General features: G+C 24.0%; 1 protein-coding gene across 1 annotated transcript; it reads left to right on the top strand.

The window, feature by feature from the left end:
* Window positions 1-590: 590 nt before the first annotated feature.
* LOC105460086 lies at window positions 591-953 on the top strand (the record flags this gene model as incomplete). Its single annotated transcript, XM_011706531.1, has 1 exon — window positions 591-953. A coding segment is annotated over one exon (363 nt), but the record flags the coding sequence as incomplete, so codon positions are not given.
* Between the last annotated feature and the right edge of the window lie 11 nt (window positions 954-964).

The raw sequence follows: 964 nt of genomic DNA, 5'->3' as shown, positions 1-964 counted from the left end.
TAAATAATTATTATTAAAAACAAAGTTTTATAAAATTGTTAAATGAAATATTTTTGTTAAAACTTTTAAATTTATGGAAATTAGAACAAATTAATAATTCAAGAATTTTTCAAAATTTTTAAATAATATTTTTGATGATATTCTATTCCTTTTTTTAAAAAAATATTTAATTTTCGATGTTCTTATCTAATACATATACATAAAAAATAATGGATAGAAACAGTAAATAAATTTATTTTTGCAAAAATGCAATAATACATTTGAAACATACAATTGAATTTTGTAATGCAATTACATTTAATTTTAAATCAATAGCAATTTTGGATTTAATAGCTGAATATATACAACATATAATAGCATATTTCCATTAACAAGACAACTTCTTTTTAGAATTATAAAAATTTATTATAAACATAAGAATATATAGTGTCTTATTCTAGTTGCATTGTAAAAGTATAAATTTTGAAATATTAACTTATTGTTACTATTTTGAAACTTATTTTATTTTACTTTAATTTAAAATTGTAATTATTATTATTTCATTTTAGTTTATTTAAAGTCACATTAAAGAAAATATAAACGTTTTACAGCCTCTTATGTTCATCCATGTGGCCGCACTGACCCTAATTATGATCAATGCATTGCGGGCAATATCAACAATATAAAAGATAAGATCTGCACAGGGCTACCGGAATTTGACCTTTCTCCAAGCGAACCATTAATGATTGATAAAGTATTTGTCTATGATACAAATGATCTTAAATTATATTTCACCGATGGAAAAATATATGACTTTTGTGATTTCGTCGTAAACTCCGTTCGCACAACACCTGATAGACTTCACTTCGAATTTGACGCTATTCTCAAGAAAATTCGCATAGAGGGTTTGTACGATTTTGACATACATCTACTGGTGAATCTTGCTAATAAGGGACCAGTTACCATTACAGCAGGTATGTAAAAA

Source organism: Wasmannia auropunctata, unplaced genomic scaffold (assembly GCF_000956235.1).
Source record: "Wasmannia auropunctata unplaced genomic scaffold, wasmannia.A_1.0 LD329233.1, whole genome shotgun sequence".
NCBI classification, from domain to species: Eukaryota; Metazoa; Arthropoda; class Insecta; order Hymenoptera; family Formicidae; genus Wasmannia; species Wasmannia auropunctata.
Note: the sequence above shows the minus strand (reverse complement) of the source record. Positions and strands in the feature narration are given on the sequence as shown.